This window comes from Mesocricetus auratus, unplaced genomic scaffold (assembly GCF_017639785.1).
Source record: "Mesocricetus auratus isolate SY011 unplaced genomic scaffold, BCM_Maur_2.0 Super-Scaffold_100053, whole genome shotgun sequence".
Taxonomy (NCBI): Eukaryota; Metazoa; Chordata; class Mammalia; order Rodentia; family Cricetidae; genus Mesocricetus; species Mesocricetus auratus.
Window position 1 is genome coordinate 1313036 of NW_024429230.1, and position 21692 is coordinate 1334727.

A 21692-nucleotide genomic window follows, 5' to 3' on the forward strand; every position below is an offset into this window, starting at 1 on the left:
TCTATCTATCATCTATCATCCATCTATCTATCTATCTATCTATCTATCTATCTATCATCTATCATCCATCTATCTATCTATCTATCTATCTATCTATCTTTGGATGTCTTAGTTAAGGTTACTGCTGTTGTAATAAAACATGGAGGGAAAGACTTTATCTGGTTTTCACTTCTCAGCACTCTTCGTTGAAGGGTGCCATGGCATTAATTTAACAGGGCGGGACCCTGGAGGCAGGAGCTGATGTAGAGGCCATGGAGGAGTGTTACTGACTGGCTTGCTCTTCATGGCTTGCTTAGCCTGCTTTCTTACAGTACCCAGAACCACTAGTTCAGGGATGGCACCACCCACAATGGGCTGGGACCTTTCACATCAATCACTAATTAAGAAAACTCAGTGGTTAAGAGCACCAGCTGCTCTTCCAGAGGACTTGGGTTCAATCCCAGCACCCACATGGCAGCTCACAACTGTCTGTAACTCCGAGATCTGACACCCTCACACAGACATACATGCAGATTGCCTGTATGCACATAAGGCAAAAAAATAAATAATTTTTTTATGACTTAGAGGTTTAGAGCACTGCTCTTCCAGAGGTCCTGAGTTTAATTCCCAGCAACCACATGGTGGCTCACAACCATCTATAATGGCTTATATGCAGGTAGAACACTGTATACATAATAAATAAATCTTAAAAAAAACAAAATGCCCTATAGGCTTGCCTAAATCCCGATTTTATAGAGGTATTACCTTAATTGAGATATTCCTCTTTGAGTGCTTCAAGTTGACATTAAAATAGCAAGCACATTGCAAATGAATCAATTTAACAGTGAAACAAAGTAATATGAAGCTCTGTAGTAGCTGTCTGAAGCAAATATGTATATTTTGTTTTGCGCCTGTCCAAAGTGTCTGTTAAATGGCAAATGGCATGAGTTTCCTGGGGCATTTTATAAAACATGTTAGTGTACCCTACCCACTGTGTCAGCCTTCCTGGATTCTAAGCATACCTGGTTTCCAGGATTTAAGAAAGGAAGGCTGGTCCTTTCTGAAACATTTAATTAGTCAGCCATGGAGTGTTTGGATTTCTAAGGGCTCAATAACTTTTTATAAGTCAGTTGCTAGTCTTTTGTTTCTTGTAGCCAAGGCCAGCTTGAACTTACTATGTAGCCAAGGATGACTTCCTTAAAATTTGATTTATGGGATGGCAAGATGGCCTCCTGCACATGAGTGCATGGAAGTGTACACTCCACGAAAGGAACACATAGCCAAACTAGACCTAGTGTGTGAGGAAAGAAAAGAAATACCAACAATTAGCAAAACAGAACATCACTAAACAAATTCACAGCAAATAGCAAAACCCCTTCTATAATAACTTTAAATGTAAATGGCCTCAACTTATTATTAAAAAGATGTCGACTAATGGACTGGATTAAAAAGCAAGAACCAAGTATATATTGTCTTCGAGAAATGTACTTAGCCAGCAAAGATATCAAAAAACTATTAAAGAATGAAAAAAAAAAACCTGCGAAGCAAATGGAAGCTGTGACTAAGAGACATAGCTGTCCATAGATTGGATAAAGTAAGCTTCAAGCCAAAACTAATCGGAGAGATAAAGGGGGGCATTACATATTAATAAAGGTAATGTTTCATCAGGAAGACATAACATTCTTATCTGCGTGGGTGTGAAGGAAGTGTTCTAGTGTATGTTTGTAGTGTGGGGATCAGTAAGTAGAAGTAGTGTTCATATATGTCGGGGAGCAGGAGTAAAGTCTCCAGTGAGACAACAGACCTTGTAGAGTGTAGAATGACATGGTGTAATCCTGTTAGCAAGAGAAAAAAATTATATAGCATGGCACATAGAGAAAATATTTACTAAGACAACCCTGCTGATCAGTTAATCCATATAAATAGATAAATAGATAAAAGCTTCATTCTTCAGGATCCCGTTGTCGTCATCTTTATAAAACATTACTGCCCAGCTGACACATGGCTCCTCTGGTGTCTGTACTGTGCTTTATCACTGTGAGCAGCATCTGAAGTCGCAAACCAGATGAACAGCTGCAAGCTTCCTAACTACCCCCTTCCATACAATGTAACAACATGTAGTTAACGGAGAGAGAGAGAAAGAGACAGACAGAGAGAGAGAGAGAGAGAGAGAGAGAGAGAGGGAGAGAGAGAGAGAGAGGGAGAGAGAGACAGACACAGAGACACAGACAGAGAGAGACAGAGACAGAGACAGAAAGAGAGACTGAACTCAGGATGAGTCAGGCTAAGCAAACAAACAAACAAAAATAGCATTTAAGATGTTTGTTTTTTTGCAATCAGTGGTATACAATAGATTTTGTGTTAGTTTCAAATTCTTATCTATTTGACTATAGATAGAACCTTAAAATACTTAATGGTTCTGTGACTTTTTTACCTTTTTTGCTACACTGAATGAACCCGTGTACTAAATCAATCTGATACTAGAAGGCAGTACAAGTCATTCGTTCATTCTTAGATCGAATTCCTGATTTGTTTTAATCAGTCTGATACTAGAAGGCAGTATAAGTAAGAAATTCATTCTTAGATTGAATTCCTGGTTTGTTTTGAGACTAATGAACTTTTGACTGACATAGTCCTTTCTTGCATTTGTCCATAGGGAAAATTCCCTCTAGACATTCCTCCTTCTCCTTACAGACAGTAATTTTATTAACGACCTATGATTAGTGTTTTCTTTTTTAATACTAGAGGAGTGGATCTTCTGAAAGAGTGACTTTTCACAGAATATCTTAGTTATCTGTCTAATGATGAATCTTTCCCCTGAGTTAGCAGGCCCTTAGTGTGTATGTTTGCCATGTAATGAGAGTCCCAAAGGAGCGGAGGCCAGTGACATGGTCCTAGATTCCCAGGGTGCCAGGGAATGCAGTGTACTGTGCAACCAGTGGGTAATGCCACAGTGGCCTTTTAAAGATGTTCATAACTGTATTTTAATTAAAAATATGTTTCAGGCTACTAACTCACACAGAAGAGGTCACTTGCAAACAGAATACTGTAAAGGGATTAATTCAGATATTTAAAGTTTTCTCAAATTCTTTAAGTTTGATGATATATATATATATCTCTCAAAATAAACATTTCATTCCCTGAGCCCCAGAGCTGGTCTAAACAACCATCTAATTGAAATACAATAAAATTATCTCTGACAAATAAACAGTCCTCATGTGCTGTCTTTGAAGTTAACCACATTAGAGATTTGAACATATTCTTGGCTTACAGCCATGGTTGAAGAAGTCCTTTCTTTCTAAAGTAGTTTTCAGTATTGTGTTTCCTCCACTACTGAGATGGTATCAGTTGTAGTTCTTGGTGTGGCTGAAGTTTAAGCTAATTTGTCATAAAGGTAATGCAGACGTCTTGTGACTTTAAGTCTCTGTTCTCACACACAATGAACTGGTTAGTGTATTTTTAGTGGGAGATAACATATGAAGGCACACTAAAACATACATTAGTGCTGGGCCTAATGATGAATGCCTTTAAACTCAGCACTGGTAAGGCAAAAGCAGGCAGACCTTTGTGAGTTTGAGACCAGCCTGGTCTACAGAGTTTCAGGACAGCCAGGGCTGTTACAATGAGAAACCCTGTCTCAAAAACAAAACAAAACAAAAAACAAAAACAAAACCCCCACAAACAAACAAACAAACAAGGAAGCCATACATTAACAAATTTCATTTGGACTTGTCTGTTGTATTCAACCCTTGTCTAAATGTATATAATTGGGTTGTTTAGATTTGAGCTGTTAAAATAAAGCACAGTTGTTTAGAGTAAAATACTTTAAATAACACAATGGAAAAGATTTGTCTTTTATTAATGGGTGGATAGGGGCTTTCTATATGATAAGATGGTCTTTGGATGAGTTCATCACTATGTTAAAATATCTTAAGGATATTCTTTTTCTGCTTTTGTTTTGTTTTGAGAAAGGAATTTTCTGTGTAAGATTTCAATGTCAGTGACACGGTCCTAGATTGCCAGTGGGTAATGCCACAGTTGACCTGGAATTCACTTTGTAGATCAGACTGGCCTCGAAGTCACAGAGATCCGCCTGCCTCTGTGAATTAATGCTGGGATCAAAGTCATGTGCCACCATGCCTGGGTTTCTTCCTTTTTTAAATTAATTTTTATGTCTGTCTATCTATGTATCTATCTATCTATATTATATAAGGAAGCTTGTATGCTATAGCACATGTGTGGAGGTCAGAGGATAACTTGTAGAAACAGTTCTTTCCTATATGGGTCCTTTGATTGGAATCTGGTTGTCATCTCATTAGGCTCTTTCTGTTTTTGCTTTTTTGAGACAGCATCTTTCCTTGTAGCCCAGGGTAGTCTTGAACTCCCAAAGTGGTCCAGGTTGGCTATGAATTTGCAGGCATACTTCTTCCTCAGCCTCCCAAGTGCTGGATTTGAAGGTGTGCCAGCGCACCTAGCCCAAGGATGCTCTGTAGAGAAGCGCATTTCTATGCTTACAGACAGACACTCTGTATCAGAGAGCAGGGGTTCGTGTTTGAGCATTCCTTTGCCTGCCAGTGCAGCGTTCCTGCTTTGTTTGTACTAAGTGGACGGCAGTTTGTTTTTCCACTGGTGGAATACACAAAGCACACCTGAACCCTCTGACGTAGTTCTTTGGGAAGTATGCCTGCATTCTGAAGACTTGATGGTTTCCTGTAAATGTCAAGTCAGATGTAGAGGTCTTCAACAGTTTTCTTGTTGCCCACAATCTTGTCTTTAAATTTTTTTTCTCCTTAAATAAAGGGTCTTACTGCATAGTCCTGTTTTGCCAATAACTTGTCAAGTAGAACAGTCTGGCCTTGAATTCACAGAGATCCCTCTAACACTCTCTCCTAGGTGCTGGGAAAAAGTTATGTGCCTCCTTCTGGCATGGTCTTGCTTCTTTAAATTAGATTAGTATTAATTCCATGAGCTTTACTCCCCAAGGACTGCTTGGAAAGGCTGGTGGGAATGGGAATGGGAGAGGGGTAGGGCGATGGCTGAGTGCAAATTCCAAGGGCGGGTGGAAAGTGTCCCCCTAGAGCTGATATTTCCTGTAAATCTTGGCTTTGGTTGTGAAAGTCATCACTGACCTCAGGAAGCTTGGAAATGGTGATTCAGAGTTGCATGTAGTTTTTCTGGAAACTCATCTGACATGTTTTAGACTCTAGATTGTAGTGCTTAAGAGTCGAATATTGGTTTCAAACTGTTGTGAGAATTGAAGTTCAGAGAGCTTAATTTGTTTCTCCAGGGAAAAGCTTACTCCTTTAATAGATATTAAATATCAAAGGTAAGACTTGACCCCACATCTTTTAACTTCCCCTTGTAATAGACTCTGAAGCAAACAAAGGCGTGGTTTTCTTTGGATTTTGTTTGTCGAGGTCAGAGGACAACCTGATGGGGGTGGTTCTCCCACCTTCTGAGTCCTGGGGTTTGAACTCCAGCTTTATCTGCTGGGCCATTGTGTCACTCCTCATGTGTGGTGTGTCTGACTAAGTAAATATTCCCTTGTGGGGTACACTTAATGGTATGCCATACCAATGGCTTAGCTCGCTGAGCTTGATTTTGAGCAGCTTGTAGTTTCCAATTAATAACTTGGGAAAACCAATTTTGCTTGTACTTTCCAGTTAAAGTATTGCAGGAAAGAATAATTTTTGATGAATTTGTTTGCTTTAGTGACTTTGTACTTTTCCTTGATTCTTAACAATTTAAGTGTTATCTTTTTAGTGTTTTAATTTTTAAAATAATGTAGGGTGGAGGCTGGAGAGATGATGGCCCAGCATTAAGAATGCTTGCTGCTCTTTCAGAGGACTCTGGTTTGGTTGCCAGCGCCTGTATCAGGTGCCTCTTCTAGCCTTCATGGGCACCTGTAAATCATGGTATGTACACATGTGGGTATGAACACACACTTACAAAAAGTTAAAAACGTTAAAACATGGGCTACTCAGGTTCAAAGAGTTTAGATATTGTATCTATAATCATACACTAAGCTTTGGGAATAGGATTTAAACTGTAATGTGTCTTATAACATTTTTAACATCTACAATTTTGAGATATAAAACAACAGTCAGCCGTGATGTGTAGAACACTAAACAACAGTCATTAAAACAACAGTCAGCTGTGGCGTGTAGGGTTCGAACACTAAACAACAGTCCTTAAAACAACAGTCAGCCGTGATGTGTAGGGTTAGAACATTAAACAACAATCATTAAAACATCAGGGTTCCTATCCTACACAGGGAACAGTTACTAGTAATCTTCTAAGAATTAGCTGCTAATCTGTTAATACTGTTAATCATTTAAAATCCTATCAAAACAGCAGAGATGAAAAAGTCTTTTACTTTAGAAATAGCACACAAATAGCCTTGGTCCATGGGCATTTGTAAAAACAAACTAAAAAACTTCAGGTAGCTTTTATGTGTTGGTGAATCCCTAGCACTCAGTAAGCTGAGGCAGGAGGATTCCCTGGAGCTATAGTTTCAGGCCTTTGAGAATTGCCTAACATAGGTGTGTGTTTAACCAAGGACGATTTTTTTAAATTAAAAATTATGTCGTGGTTGTTATTATTGTTATTAATGTACATGGGTGTTTTGCCTGTATGCATGTCTGTGCTTGCCTGGTCACCTTGGAGGCCGGAAGAATGTTGGATCCTGTGGGACTGAAGTTACATACTGTCGTGAGCCTCTATGTCAGTGCTGGGACATGAACATGGGTCCCCAGGTAGGCTAGCCAGTACCTTTAATTACTGAACTATATCTCTCTAGCCTCTAAAGCAAGAGGTCTTAGATGTCAGTTCTATCATTTCAAAGCCAACCAGGTAGATGTGATTATTTTTCAGAACATTTTTCATTACAAATGAATTCTGTGTTAGACACCACACTTGACTTTACTCTCCTGTGGAAAAATTTAAGTATTAGGAGCTAGACAAACGATATACCTCTACCCCAGTATTTTTAAATTTTAACAATGGAACCTTTGTGGTCACTTCTAAGTCTCTCTTTTTGGCTTTCTGTCCTGGAACTCACTCTGTAGTCAAGGGTGGCCTTGAACTCACAGAGATCCTCCTGCTTCTGCCTCCTGAGGGCTGGGACTAAAGGCGTGCACTAGCACTGCAGGGCAAGTCTCGTAAAATTTCAGTATGAAATAATTTAACTGATGTTTAAATTGATTTGCATAAGCTAAATGTCTGAGAAGTTACTAGTAATAGTAATTAATAATAGTAAATTTGTTATTCTTCCCCCCCCCCCCCCAACTGTTTAAAAACTTTGTGCCGTCTTACGTCAACTGGGAATATGTAATTTTTGGAGGGTGAGAAAGAAAATATTTTTTTTTTTGCTTTGATTCAAAAAAAAGTAATTCTGACAGAAATGAAATTATGGTAGAAATGTTAAAAACAGAGAGAGATCTAAGAAAAGCAGTTTCTGAAAGTATTTTGTACCATGCTCTAGCTGCTTAGAAAGCTGTGTGTTGTGTGACTGGGTTACTGCCTCCTGGATAAAATTGTGTGAGACTTGGGTATTTATAAAAGTCTCAGACATGTCAGAACACCTTGACTTTACTCCAGTGATACTGTTTGCTGTAGTAGTGTGTGTAATTATTCCCAGTTCTGAAGTCAGACTGTCATGGCTGGATTTCTGGTCTATGAAGTATGACATGAGGTCAGTTATTTAACCACTTTGAGCTTCAGAGTTCTTCCTCTGTAAAACATAATGTGATAGTAAAGTATCACCTGCCGGGGCTGCTGTACTCCCGGTGGGAGAGTGCTCGTGACACACACAGCCCTGTGTCTCTGGAAACCAGAAGACAGGGCTGGAGACATGACTCCATGCTTGAGAGCACTTGCTCTGTAGTAGTGTTGAGCCTGGCTTCAGGTCCCAGCGCCTGCGTGATGGCTCTCAGGGATTCTTATGTCCTCTCTGGCCTCCACAGGCACTGCATGCACGCAGTGCACTTACATATGTGTGGGCAAAAGCTCATAAAATAAAATTAAAAACAAATCTTAAAACCATAACGACAAGGTATTACGGTTCAAGGCAGAGTAGAGATTAAATTGTGCTTCCTACATCTCTCTCTACTCCTGACTCTGTGAACCGGCATCTCCCAAACTCCCAGTGTCCTTATCAGTGAGCTGCAGCTCCGTCCTCCCTATCTAGTCCCTAGCATGGTCTGCTGGCTGTCTCCCAAATGCTTCCTGATCCAGCTGCCTCCATCCACTCCTGTCTTTGCTTCATGCCATTTATATGCGACCCCTGGCTTGCTGTGCCAAGCTTCACATCTGCTCCTTTGCTTTCATGAATCTCTTCTTGATTCTACGTATAAAATCTGGGTAATCTATTAACAAAGTGAGATCACATTTTTCCTTTGTTTAAAACTAAACATCAGTGGCTTCCTGTTATGTTTCTAGGCTCATTGTGCCTCATCTATCTGTCTTGCACTGGCCAGATGATGTTCTCATCAGTTTGTTTTGTGTTTGCCTATTTTGTTTTCTTTACAGTGGTGGCCGGGTTTGTCTTTTAGGTTTGCTCTGTGTGGAAAGGCCTTCCCTACCTGTCTCTTGTAACTTAGTTCTCCTTTGGAAGAGAGAACCACCCAACGCAAAGGCGATACCTTCTTTGATGACTTGGTTGTTAGTCTCTGAATACTGCCACGGCCAGCAAAGTGACAGCCCAGGAAAGGCAAGAAAGCAGTTCAGTTCAACATAACTAAGTAGCCAGTGTTGGTTCAAGCATCAGGACTCTGACCCAGAGTGGTTTATCTTAGGCATATTTAAGCACAGCACAATTTTATAAAAGCTTTCTTGGTGATAACTCAGTCCCATGTACTACAATAAAGCTTAAGGTGTGATTACATTGAAACTCTTTGTAAAGTACAGGTGACGTCTTCCATAAAGATGGGGTCTATAGATTGATGATATGGGTCTGGGGGAGCATCTGGTGTGGTTTTGGCCACACAGGTACTGCAGAGGTCACCAGGCAATTAACCACATCAGCTCCCAGTCTTCCGGATGGAACACATTATGCATCCCTTCCTTTGAAGGACAACCCTGTCTGCTTAACATATCTGGTTCCTCTAGTGCTTATCTGTGAGCACAAGAACCTCTGTGCTTCTCATATAGCACTTTTGGTTGTTTGGTTCTTGTCTGTTATTTGGTTATTCATCTGTAACACTGCAGATTGGCTGTAAATTCCATAAAAGGAACATTGTTTATCTTTGCTGAATCTCTAAGGTCTAGCATGGAAAAGGAGATTATATATATATATAATATATATATTATATCTTGTATGTTAATGTACAAATGTATAATGTAGATGTGTATTAGACAGGGTCTCCCTGTGTAGTACTGACAGGCCTGAAACTTGCTATATAGACAAGGCTGATCTTAAACTCACAGGGATCCATATCTTTGTCTCTTAGTGCTGAGATTAAAGGCATGCACAACACTAAATATTAATGATCATTATGCTTGGGAAGCAGTGTTCTGTACTTTTAAATAGTTTTCACTGAACACCAGACATTTGTAGGTCACTGAAAATTAAACACTGTGTGTATGCCTGAGAGTTTACTCATTCAAGTGTTATTGTTTACTTTACATTCTCCAATAAATTTTCAGGTTCCATTTAAAAATTGTTTGAAAATGGGATATTAAAATTAAATACTACCTAAGAATATGTAGATAACCAGAAGGAAGCTAGATTTCTTGTAATGTCTCTTGAGATAGCTGCATATTCCAGTATTTATTTGAATGACCTGCTCTAACTAAAGCTAATATTGATTGGTTCTTTAAAGAAATGGCCCAGTTTGTAATGGACACAATACACAGTTCTTTCTCTAGTAAGAACTGAAGTGTAACTGATCTGTCATACAGCGTGAACTCCTTGTCTTTCAGATGGTCGATGATTTGTTGAAGGTTAGAAAGTTTTTGGCAAGCCCACAATTAAAATTCCTGTTTCCTTGTGGCTGGGAAGGTGGTGCAGTGGTTAAGACCATATTTTGTTCTATAGAGGTCCCTGGATGGGTACTTAGCACCAGAATCAGGTGACTCACAACTGCCTTTAACTCCAACTCTGGGGCATAGATGTCCTCTTCTGGCCTCCTCATTAAAAATAATAAAAAATAAATCATTAAACCAAACCAAACCAGAATTCCCACCCCCACATTTCTAGCCCCCCCACTTAAACATTATACTATAGTATACTGTAGTTTGCTTTGAGGCATGGTTTCCCTTTGTAGCTCTGACTGGCCTGGAATTCACTATACAGATCAGAGTAGCCTTGAACTCACAGAGATCCACTTACCTCTGCCTCCTGTGGTAAATCATTTTATCCAGGGACACAAGTTGTAAGATGTTTTCTCCTGTGAGGAAGATAAAAACTGCTTTAAAAATATGATCTTTTCAACCTACTGAGAAACCCTGTCTTGAAAACCCAAAAACCCAAAGAACCAAAGATCTTTTCAATATTTAGTGTGATGTAGGAAAGCTTCCACATCCGTGTGATGACAATTGGGCTGTTCAGGCAAAGCCCCAAGTGGTGTTTTTACTTTTAGTTATTGTGAAATTGTGACCAAGAAATTAACCAGGAAAATCATAGATATTTTATTATTATTCCTGTCTTTTAAAAGTTCATGTACATGAAAAGATTAGACATTTACAAAATAAACCCAGATCCTCTAAATATAAACATAGTTGTGTTCTTAAGAATATAGAATTTACTAGAGCAGGGGTGCTTTAAATTCTTAACCCATTTTAAGATGACAAAATACTGGGGATATATATAGCTTGGTTGTAGAATGTCAGTCTAACATTTATGAGGGTTTGCTAATCCCCATTTGCCACACACATGGACAAATACGAATATGCATACACAACTAACAACAATAATAAGTGAAATTAGTATCACAGAGCTAGGCACAGTGCCATAGGCCTGTAATCCTAGAACTTGGGATGCAGAGTCAGGAGTATTGTGAATAAAATTCAGCTTGAGATATAAAGTGAGATTCTATCTGAAATAAAAAATGATCTGCACTTCTGTATATAATGTAGCAGATGCTACATTAAAATTAAGTAAATCCTTAATAACTGAAAGTAAAATAAAAAATACCATAACAAAAAATGTTAGTGACTATAAAACCAGTATGTAAATGGACCTGGTAGCTCATGCTTACAATCTCAGGATTTGGAAAGTGCTGGCAGGATTCTGAATTTAAAGCCAGCCAGCCTGGGCTACAGAGGTGGGTTCTAGGACAGCTAGAAGTCGGTACAAAGTGGAAACTCCATCTCAGAAAACGAAACAAAACCTCTTGGGCCAGTGAGATGGTTCAGCTGGAAAGGTACTTGTTTCCAGACCTTACAACCTAAAATCAATCTCCAGGACTCATATGGTAGGAGAGAACTCACTCTTGTAAGATGTCCTTTGATCTTCATGGGCACATGATAGGATATGTGGGACAACCAATAAGTACATATAAAACAAAACAAACAAAAATAACAGTAAACACAGAAACCAGTGGGCATTAGAACATTTATAAACTATATAACATATATATTAAAATCTTTGTGTAATTTTTCTTTGCATGGAAAACCAAGGGTGACAGTTAGGTGTTTTATTCCTAGTCTTTTTCTGTGAATATATGGTATGCATTTTCAAAAACTCCTTGGATTATCTTCTGTACTTTGTTATATTTTTCATTTTATGCTATGCCTTTGAGCATTTTCTTATTTCTTTGAAAAAATTCTATGGAAACCTTTCATGATAGCTCTGTTATCTGTTATTGAAATATTTCTTTGCTACTGGCTTACAGTACACAATGCATTTTTGGTATTGTTAATGCTGAAGTTTGTATCGCTATAAAATGTTTGTTCATATTGGTCTACTTTTTAAATAAATAATTGCTTCAAAAATGAAATTTCTGATACATATTGCCAAAGACTTTCCAGAAATGTGCTCATTTGTGTTCCCACTAAAAATGTTCTGTTTTATTGTACTCCTAAAACCAAGCTGACTGCATCTTAAGAGCATCACTATTATTTCTGGGCCTGGAACATCTGGAGAAAAGATTAGATTAGTAGGTGCTCTCTAAATACATTTTTCTGAGCCTCAAGAGAAATCATAATTGCTTTATTTTTAACATTAAAATAAGTACATTATGTTTTTGTTGTTGTTATTGTTCCTTCAATTGTAGTTGCAAAAATGAGTTTTAGTCATCTCCATGTGTGTGAATGTGTGGCCCATTGTGTGCAGGATCCCTGGAGCTGAAGCGGTTGTGAGCCACCTGATATGGGTGTGGCCCTTTTCACTGAGACATCTCTTCAGCCCCCAAAGTACACAGTATCACACCCCCTCTCCCTCCCCCTTTGAGGCTCAAGGACAGTTTATTCGAGTTCAAGAGGAAAAACCTCAAGGTAGGCAAGCTGTAAATCTTTAAACTGTCTGGGAGCGGGGAGCAGAATGGAGAAGCCCAGCAGAAAGTCATGCTGCATGAGGTGAGGCCATCTGAAGGACAGCCACTTGGCAGCACGCACCCACCTAAAAATTAAATGTTGTTTGTTTGTTGGTGGGGACGTTCTCCATGGTATATATCTGGAGGCCAGAGGATGAACACCGAGTCTTGCCTCCATCATATGGGTCCTGGGACTTGAACTCAGGTCCTCTTTGTAGTGGGACTTACCTTTTTCCCTCCCCCTCCTCCCCTTCAGCAAACTCTGGCCCTGCTTATCAGGCACACATGTTACAGCCGAGCCCTCCCCCTCCCCCACAATTTATTGTGGTGTTGGAGTCGTTTCTGATACATTTCAACTGAAATTGATCACCATTGAATGTGCTCAGTAAATGAGTGCCGCTGGATGTGGTCCTCTGTTAACGTAAATATTATTACACAGAGAATAAAGAAGGAATAAACAAAAGCTATTTGGGGCATAAAACATTTACCACCCCCTCTCATTTTCGCCGTAGCTTTTGTTAGTTCATTATCGGCTTTTTAACTCACCGTAGCCCACTATAAACTTCAACATCATTTTTTCCCCCTTGTAGCTTCAAATACTTGTTTTACAGTTCCTGTATTGAGGAAAGCGAGGCAATCTGACGTGCGAGACAAATAGGGCTTTGGGTAGTTTGTTCCACAGTGTGTAAAACTTTAGTGCACACCTGGACCACCTGGGTACTCGCTAAAAACACCCGCCTAGACTCAGATTCACAGTTTGGTGAGCCCCGAATACATTTCTATTAGAGGAGCTGCCCAAGTGTTTCTGAAGTCAGGCGCGTGTGGACAGTCATCTGCAGCTGCCTCCCGAGGCTGCAGCTTGGAATCCAGCGCGCCTTGCAGCTGTTGCCACGCTTTCAGCCCCCCCTCCCCCGCCGAGGTTTTCCAGGCGGCTGCTTTTCGTCTGCAGATGAGGTTTTGCAGGCTGTTAAACCTCGTCCATGATTTGTCCTGACAGCGTCCCTTTCCCCAGAGCTGTTAAAGGGACCTGAGCTTGTCGAGGTAGAGCGTGCCCATGTGACTGCGAACCCGGGTGCCAGAGGCGCAGCCATGTTTGAGGCGGGCACTCAACCTTGTTGTCCTGAGGGTCCGGGAGGGCAATGGAGAGGTGGTTACCAGGACTCAAGATGGCCACCGTGCCCGCTAGCCAGCCCTCTGGCAGGTCAGCTAGCCCGCGTGGCGGCGAGCCCGGGCGAGCCGCGCCGGCTGCGAGCCTGGGCTCTCAGGGCCGGGGGCGGGGCTGCGGCGGCCCGGCGGGGGCGGGGCGTCCGCCCTCCTCTGCCTCCGGCCAATCAGTGCGCGGGGCCAGCTCTACCCCGGGCCGCCCGCGCGCGGGGTGTGTGAGGACGCGCTCGGTCGCTGAGTGCCAGAGCTGGGGAGCAGTTGCAGTGGTACCTGCTGCTGCTGCTGCTGTTGCTGCTGCTGCGGTGGACGCTGAGCATCGGACATCGGGCGTGGGGTGCTGCGCTGCGGGACGGGGAGGTGAAGTCATGACGTCCGCCAGGTAAGCAGAGGGCGGCCGCATCAGCTGTGCCCCGGCTGGGCGTGAGCTTACTGATCCCGGGAGAACTGTCGCCCCTTCCCTTCTCGAGTGGTCCCGAGCTACCCTTGCCGCCGGTCCCCCTCGCGTCCGGTGTTCCCACACTTCTCATCAGGCATTTCTGGGTTCCTCCGAAGTTTTCTGGGTCTGTGGCACAAGGCGCTGCCCTATTTGTCGCTGCTTGCTTGAGGTGACCCTTGTTCATATTCCAGGGTCTGAGGCTTGTGTGTGTGTGATGAACTTCTCATGAACGTGCAACTCCTTCCCGCTCCCATCGACCCACCCCGGGATGGCCCCGGCCCCAGGGGAATGTGCCATGCACAATGCGTGCCCATGCCTGTGTCATGCCTTCTGACAGAACTTCATGGTTGGCCATGAGCAGATCTGCAAAGTTGGCACTTCTCATGTAGGTTGTTCCCAAGTTGTGAAACTGTGTGTCCCTAAAATATTTGCCTATGACTGGAATTAGTACTTTGGTTCTTGAAGGTACCATATGTTTACCTACTTTGATCTGATCGTCACAAGTGAAATTATTTGTGAGATGTGGAAATATGAGGAAAGCAGGCTCCCAGTCACAGGTCCAGAATTTTGAATGTTCCTTTTTTTTTTTTAATGGTGGTACCAAATTTACCTTGACCACGTTATTTACCTTCTACTGAATGTTTATGTAAACTTGACTATTTATAAAAAAGGTAACTTTCCTTGTTTATCCGGTGTTTTGTAATGCCTTTTAAAAAGTAGATCTTGGCCTTTATCTTTCCAAAAGAAATTTGAAAAGAAGTAAAGTTGGGGATATGAGCTTTAAAGGACCTAATTCCTGGTAGTTTAATTTTAATGGCTTTTTGGTGGTAATTTTGGTACTTGCTTAGAACCTAATCCTCAGGTAAGATAGGATGCAGCCTGTCTGCTGCCTTTTCTCTTAAATTCATAATTCTGTAGTAAGATGGACAAAGAGTACTGGTCCTTATGCAGGAGAAAGGTAGGTGTTTCCAATATGGGCTTTTTGGTAAATAACATTGTGGCATATAAATGGTATTTTAAAGTTAATGGCATTTTAGGATGAATTAGGTTGTGCTATATGGCATCAGTTAATTCCCTGTCTTTCATCCCTACTTTCCTTCCCATCATCACAAAATAATTAGGTGTGCTGATCAAATGCTTTCTAAAGAGTCTTCTGTTCTTAGGGAATTCTTTTTTGTTGTTCTGGGAATTGAACTCAGGGCCTTGTGCATGACAAGTACATCCTCTGAGTGGTTTTAATTGCCACTTTTCTTCCTGGCCACTCCTTACCAGAGAAATGTTCAAATCTGAAGCTGCTGTTCTTAAGCAGGTAGCAGCAAGATATGTCTATAATGTAGGAATCCAGTAGTTGTTTTCAGCACTGATTTAAAAGCTAATACCAGCCTTGGATGCATTTTTGAAAAGATGGATAAGTGATACTGAAGTTTTTTTTTGTTTACTTTTTTTTTTTTTTTTTTTGAGACAGGGTTTCCCTGTAGCTTTGGAGGCTGTCCTGGAACTCGCTCTGTAGACCAGGCTGACTTCAAACTCACCGAAAGCCACCTGCCTCTGCCTCCCTAGCGCCGGGACTACAGGCGTGCGCCACCAACGCCCTGCTTTTGTTTGCTTCTTCAGGGTCTGTTTAAAGTCATGAGCTACAGTGACATGGCTTGAAAAAAAAATTACAATTTGTTGTAGGAACTAAAATGAAGAAAATGTGAGTGCCTTGCATAGAACTTGTTAGTAGCAAAGTTAGGAACTGAATCTAGATCTTGATGGCCTTTGTAGAAACTACACTATTTAGATTTTCTGAAAAACAAATGCGGATGTGAGACATCTGTAGGGCTCCCTTTGCTTTCCTCTTTCTGGGAATTTGGTTCAGGTATAGGCAGGGAGGATGTGGAAGGTTAAGTGACACTTTATTGTGGCAGTTTTGAAAGTTCTCCAGTGAGGACTGCAGCTAAGGCAATTATGTCGTGCATGTTAGGCATGTTCCCATTTACTGCTCAGTCTAACAGTAGCCCCAAAGCTTTTCTGGTGATCCCAAGTTATCAAAATCTGACCTCATGTCTTGTGTTCTTGCTTTTCCCCCACACTTAAAATAATTGTTGCTAAATATAGTAATGTGTGACTTTGAAGTGGCTATCAAAGAATATAGGATTAGAAACCAGACATAACTAGAATCTATTTGAGGCTCTTTTCTAGTTCTTTCTACCATGGGCATTTGTTTAATGAAATACCTCACTGCTGCAATACTAACCTGTATTCTACAGTGTTAATGCGAAAATGTACTTTAAAACTTGCTTTTGTTTTGGATATTTTGAGACAGGGTCTCACTGTGTAAAGTAGGATAGCTTACAACCTGTTACAATAGCTCAGGCTGTTCTGAAAATTGATGCTGTCTTGCTTTTATCTCCTGAGTGCTGAGATGATAAGTGTATGCTACTATTTGTTCAGTGCTTTTAAATTTTAAGACATTTCGTAAGTGGAATATAGTATTTGTCTTAAAAGCCTTTAAAATAGTTTCCCTAGGGAATAATGTCATCTGAAAAGAAAAGACACGTTTATAACTTCACTTTATAGGCAAGAAACGAACTGATCTATCTAATTGCCTCATTTTATAGTTGAAGACACCTAAGAATTAGAGATAGTTTAGTTTGTTCAAGTGTACATCTCTTGAACTAGATCCTAGATTTGTAGATATCTTACTTAAGCCTAGCTTCGTTAGTGAATGCCTCACTAAATGTTCCTTTCAGTGTATCAGTCAACTCCTAAGACTTTTTAAACAAAACCTTTTTTGATTTTGTTTTTTAAGCTTAAGGTCTTAAATGATTTGGTTGAAAGTAGCCTGACTTTCATAATTTGTATTTTATTCTATTCACTGTTAGCAATGAAGAAGCTAAATTAATCGCTTACAAAACCAATTATCTCTGGAGAAGGACTTTTATCCTGTTATGTGTATCATATTTTAACTGGTCTTCATTTGGGCCATGATAAGAGCATAGTTGATAAACTAATACTTCTGTCACTCTTAATTGTTCCAATAGGAATGTTAAAGCCTTAGTTAAGTTTAGGAGACTTAGACAGTATTTTAGGCTTTTTTTTTTTTTTTTTTTTTTTTGCTTTCCAAGTTGAAGTGATTGATCCTTGTTAGTCAGGGGTAGAGTCTAAGATAAAAATGTAGACCTTTGACTACTTTGTGTACTTTTTACTGAATAACACTTTAAAATTTTCTCTGTGAATGTTGCCTTGTCTTCATAACCTCAGTGTGTGGTCTGGCTTGGAGTTGTTTACAACTCCCAAGTAGTGCCAGGGAACCAAGTTTGTGGGGCACAGTGTGGGGGACAGTGAAGTTATGTGCTGTGTAGTCTGTATGGCCAGGGTAGGTTTGGCGGAGACTGTTTTGGGACTCTGAGTATGACTGTTCCCTCCATCATCATCATTCTGGAACTGCTACTGTGGATTAATCCCACACTGGAAAGTTTATGTGGGCTATGGGTGGGGTCCTGGGGTATTTTTCTCTTTAAGGTTCAGGACTTTTGGGGTACATCCAACAGAATTGTCCAAACCACTCAGATGGAGAACATTATATGGAGACCAAAGTAGGGCTAAGATGGAATTTTGTTGAGATGCTTTCTTTGAAGCATTTCAGCAGAATTTTCAAATTCATTTTAGGACCTGTGGACCCTCCCTCCCTCCCTCCCTCCCTCCCTCCCTCCCTCCCTCCCTCCCTCCCTCCCTCCCTCCCTTCCTGATAATTTAAAAATTAGGTTGATAATAAATTGTTATGTCATGAGATTTCTTGGTAGGTCAAATAAGACTTAAGATATACTGAAACTATTCCATTTATGAACTGTCTTGAAAAACTGAAACAGGGGCCTTTCCTGTGTTGTTAGCTGTTAATGCTCATATTTATAAATAGGTCATCTTTGAGAAAACACACAAGGTTTTCTAACTACAAATCATTCCAGCCAGAGAATTGCTACATTAAGCAGAACTGTCAAGGATAAAACTGGAACCAAATGATAGTGGACTGTCCAAATGTCACCTCTTTCTCGCTGCATTTGTCTAGCAGCTATGTCTGTATCTCTGGCTGGTTGCTCCTTTAAAAAAAATGCTGCAGTAAAACATAAATGAAGCTGTCTTATAAGCCAGGTAACTACACATTGCTCCGAGCAGTGCTGGATGGTGCCTATTATTGTGACATAATTACTGGTAGTTTTTTATTTATTCTTGAAAGCATTCCATTTGGATAGTAAATTGTCTGGTCACCTCATGTATACAGTATAATCATATTGTCATAGTAGTTCTTAGATGTTGAAATGTTATTTGAAATAGGGCCCTAGATAATGGTTGTACCCCTATTTTGGTCTACATCTGGATGTTTCTTCTTAACCAAACATTTTTATATTAAAAGAATTCTGTCTCAATGTAATATATTGAACAAGAAAGTACATTATGTGGAGTTTAGAATCATTTATTTGCTGTCTGATTTTTGGAAGGTTATGTAATTTTGTTGAATCTTTTCATAGGAATTCTTTCCTGGTCTGTTAAACAGAGATAATGATAATGCCTTCCCTATTATTGTTGAGTTGTGGGGGTTTAAAAAGGAGCTCACATGCTGGAAGGAGAGATCCTACTCCTGCAAGTTGTCCTCTGACCCCCACACAAGTAGCTTTCTCTCTCTCTCTCTCTCTCTCTCTCTCTCTCTCTCTCTCTCTCTCTCTCTCTCTCTCTCTCTCTCTCTCTCACTCACTAAATAGGTAAATGAACAAAGCCAGTTTTATAACCCTGCTGTTTAGTGGATTATTTGCTATTTCTTAGAATTCTTTTACTGTCAGAAGAGCAGTGGAAATACATGCTGGAATGAAGATTTTGGTGGCCAGGGGTTGAAATACCAACATGTTTGTGTGTTGAATGTCTCAGCAGGAAACAAAATGAAACAAAACAAAACAAGATAGATAGTGCTGGTCAGAAATGAATTATAGAATATGCAATCAGAGATAAGAATTAGGATATAAATGGAAGGATTGCATAGCCAAGGGACACATGTTACCCCTGTTAGTTTGCACTTTTTATGTCAAAGTATTCTACTATGCATTCACTGTTTTTTGTTTTTTTTTGTTTTGCTTTTCTTCTCAGTGCTGGAAATGGAACTTTGATATCACACATGCTACACAAATGTTCCACCATTTACATTCCTGGTGTAGCTGAGTATTGACAGTATAGTTACTTGTGCAAACAGCACTTGAGTTTAGATATAGGACGACTTTTGAGAAGTTTACCCCTCTTCAATTACTCCTGTTTCCTTCACCACCCAAAAAACTACTTTCATACTTCTGTTACCATTGATTAATTTTGCCTATTCTATAAATTCATAGAAGAGTCTTGTAGAGTAAGGGCTACTTGGGTTTACCTACTTCTGTTTGTAATGATAATTTTGATGTTCATTCACTTTGATGTGTCAGTAGCTTGTCTCTTTTCATTGCTGAGTAATGTCCCATCATTTGTAAGTAGCAATGCTACTGTTGCTATCTTTGGGTTGGTTCTAGTTTTTTGGCCATGATGAATGAACATCCTCCTTTCCTTTTTTTTTTTTTTCTGTCCTGCTGAGGATAGTAGCCAAACTTTAAACATTTAGGCAATGGTCTGCCACCTTTCTGAATTCCTTAGCCTGGAATATTGTTCTATGTTTTTGTGTGGATTTGGGCAGTTTATTAGTCAGGGGTCCTCAAGAGGAATAAGATTGATGATGACTGAATGAATATGTATTTATATATATATTATATTACATTGCATATATATTAGAAGGGAATTTCTTAGAGTGGCTTACAGGCTGTGTTCTGGATGGATAGTTCTGCAATCCTCCTTTGGAAAGCCCAAGAATCTGCTAGCTCAGTTTACAAAACTGTGTGTCTCAGCTGGACTTTGGTTTCTGTGGGAATTCTGAAAGTAGATTCTGATACCAGTGAAAGAATGCCTTGGGAGGAGGATGGATGAACTTGCCAGTGAGAGTCAGGGCAAATGGCAAAAAGTCCTCCTTTCATGCTCTTCTGTAGGATACCACCAGAAGGTGTGGCCCATCCTCCCAGCTCAAAAAATCCAATCAAGAAAATCCCTCACAGGTGTGCTCAGATACTTAGGTTTTAGGTGACTCCAAATAGAATAGCCATCTCAAACGAACCCCTTATTAACTTGACACATAATTGCATCTCCTTATGTCATGCTTAATTTCCAAATGAAAACAATAACCTGGTCATTGTTCCACCTAACATGTTATAACCATTCCACACATAACTGCAAATGCATTATATATTTTAGAACTGGTGGTAAATCCTTCGATGCATGCTTAGTCTTTTAGTGTCTCATAACTTAAATGGGAGAGCCACCAATATTCCAATTGATGTTATATTACTTGATAAAGAAATAGACAAACAAATATTGCTTAATGTGTATATGCATATATGTGCACAGACACATTCTTAACAAAATAGGCTAGATATATTTATGCCATTTACAATCCATGTTTCTGCAACTGGTCTCGTGACTTTAACTGGTGTTTACACTTCCTTCTTTTACTAACCATTCTGTATTTCCTCTACCTTCAGCACGCACTAAGCAAGTTTTGGTTCTTCTCCTGGAGGAATGACCCACACCTTCATTCCTGAAGGGTCTGGGTGCTTTGTCACCCTGCCTGGATTGGGTTGTAGTTTCCCGTTGACTTTAATTACAGTCCATGGTAGCACTGAGATGTCCTAAAGGCTCTTCTGCACTCCACTTACCTCACTATGGGGAAGCAATGCAATTTTCCCTTGGTAATCTCCATCAGTCACCCTCTTAGCACTTTTCCCTTTCTTACCCTTTTGGCTTAAGGGTATCAGAAGCCCAAAGCAGTCAGGAGGAAGTCTGAGCTTTCAGTTCAATGGAATGCTTTTTGTGACTTTAGGCTGGATCACTCCCCAATCGGGAACCAAAATTTCTAGGCCAGTAGAACTTAAGGTTGCAAGAACAGGAAGCAAAAATTTTCCTAGTAAGTCGCTAGGGGTGCTACTAAGTGGAACCATTCCCTTTTCACCCCTTGATTACTAGACCTGTGAGTCCTGGCTATGGGAGAAACCATACCATAGACTGAACACTGCCTTGTGGAGAACCCTGCACCAGCCCTCCACTGTACTGGTCAGTGAGCCCCCAGGATCGCCATCTCTCTGTCTCCCAGTGTTGGGAATCCAGAGATGGATCACATCACCCAGCTTTGACATGGTTTCCCCCCCTCTGCTTAAACATTTATGTGCTTGTGTGTGTGGTCTCTTTGTATAAACACATGTGCCATCATGGTGAGTGAGACTGGAGTAGTCAGAGGAAATCCCAAGGGAATTGGGGCTGTCCCTTTACCATAGGGGCTCTGGATATTGAACTCAGATATTAGGCTTAGAAGCGAGGGCCTTTACCAACTAAGTCATCCTGCCAGCTTTTTGGTTCTTTTATGAGGACTTGGGTCTTCATGCTTGTGCAAGCACTGAACTACTGAGTCATCTGTCTGGTCTCTTTCAATAATATTTTGAGTGGAAATCTCATGTTGCAGTTGGTTAACATAGAATTTTATAAATATAAATTATGTCTATTTGTTTTAATTATTTTAAAGATATGCTTCATATAGTATA

The 21692-nt window shown here is 40.3% G+C and overlaps 1 protein-coding gene across 3 annotated transcripts in view; it reads left to right on the forward strand.

The window, feature by feature from the left end:
• Positions 1–21692, forward strand: part of Adk (adenosine kinase) — a 391346-nt gene that overhangs the window by 8284 nt on the left and 361370 nt on the right. For 2 of the 3 annotated variants that reach the window (XM_005083531.4, XM_040735976.1), the window contains exon 1: positions 13604–13995. The exons of the other annotated variant lie outside the window; for it this stretch is intronic. In XM_005083531.4, coding sequence (XP_005083588.2) covers positions 13619–13995 — 377 coding nt within the window. In that variant the 5' untranslated portion in view covers positions 13604–13618. Of the gene's footprint in view, positions 1–13603; positions 13996–21692 lie in introns of those variants that run through there. 3 annotated transcript variants of the gene reach the window in all.